The sequence below is a fragment of the Nanorana parkeri genome, unplaced genomic scaffold (assembly GCF_000935625.1).
Source record: "Nanorana parkeri isolate BGI_ZX_2015 unplaced genomic scaffold, ASM93562v1 scaffold4885, whole genome shotgun sequence".
In the NCBI taxonomy this organism is placed as follows: Eukaryota; Metazoa; Chordata; class Amphibia; order Anura; family Dicroglossidae; genus Nanorana; species Nanorana parkeri.
Window position 1 is genome coordinate 4,525 of NW_017311145.1, and position 832 is coordinate 5,356.

The window sequence follows — 832 nt, forward strand, 5'->3', positions numbered from 1 at the left end:
GTCAGGCTCCACCCCTCACCTGTATAGGGGAAGAGGTCCCGTCAGGCTCCACCCCTCACCTGTATAGGGGAAGAGGTCCGGTCAGGCTCCACCCTTAAACTGTATAGGGGAAGAGGTCCGGTCAGGCTCCACCCCTCACCTGTATAGGGGAAGAGGTCCGGTCAGGCTCCACCCCTCACCTTAGCTCTGCATGGGCGGGTCATGTTGGATGGTCATGGTGTCTCCTGTCTCTGCAGACTCTGATTGGCTGTCGTGTTGCGCAGACCATCACTCAGTATTGTGTGGCCTCCAATTATTATTGGCTGCTGGTGGAGGGGCTCTACCTGCACAACCTCCTCCTCGTCCTCTCCTTCTCTGAGGAGGCCGCACTGCCGCGATACATGGCGCTGGGCTGGGGTGAGTCCGTCCTCATATTGTCACCCCTGTACATGCCACATGTGAGGTGTCACCCTTCCCTGACATGTTGTATGTTTCTTCCAGGGGCCCCGGTGCTCTTCGTTGTCCCGTGGGTGGTTGTGCGGCATCTGTATGAGAACACACAGTGAGTACGGTCAGAGTGCGGTGACACCATGTGACTGAACACTTCCTGTGTCTTCCTGGTTGTCACCATCACCTGACTTCTATCAGTAGAGGAGAATGACGCTGACCTCTGACCTGTGTCTGACCTCTGACCTCTGTCTGTTCTCTGACCTCTGACCTGTGTCTGTCCTCAGGTGTTGGGAGAGGAATGACAATAGCTCGTACTGGTGGATAATTCGATCACCAATTCTGTTTGCTGTTTTGCTGAGTGTCCCCTCCCCCATATAGCAGTCTTCCCTCCTCCCCCTCCCCC

General features: G+C 56.0%; 1 protein-coding gene across 1 annotated transcript in view; it reads left to right on the forward strand.

The window, feature by feature from the left end:
• The window catches only part of LOC108804042 (gastric inhibitory polypeptide receptor-like), a gene marked incomplete at its 5' end in the record, with an annotated part of 8,176 nt that overhangs the window by 4,446 nt on the left and 2,898 nt on the right, over window positions 1-832 (forward strand). Inside the window, 3 exons of the mRNA XM_018575810.1 lie at window positions 237-396; window positions 481-541; window positions 714-789. Coding sequence (XP_018431312.1) covers window positions 237-396; window positions 481-541; window positions 714-789 — 297 coding nt within the window. The remainder of the gene's footprint in view (window positions 1-236; window positions 397-480; window positions 542-713; window positions 790-832) is intronic.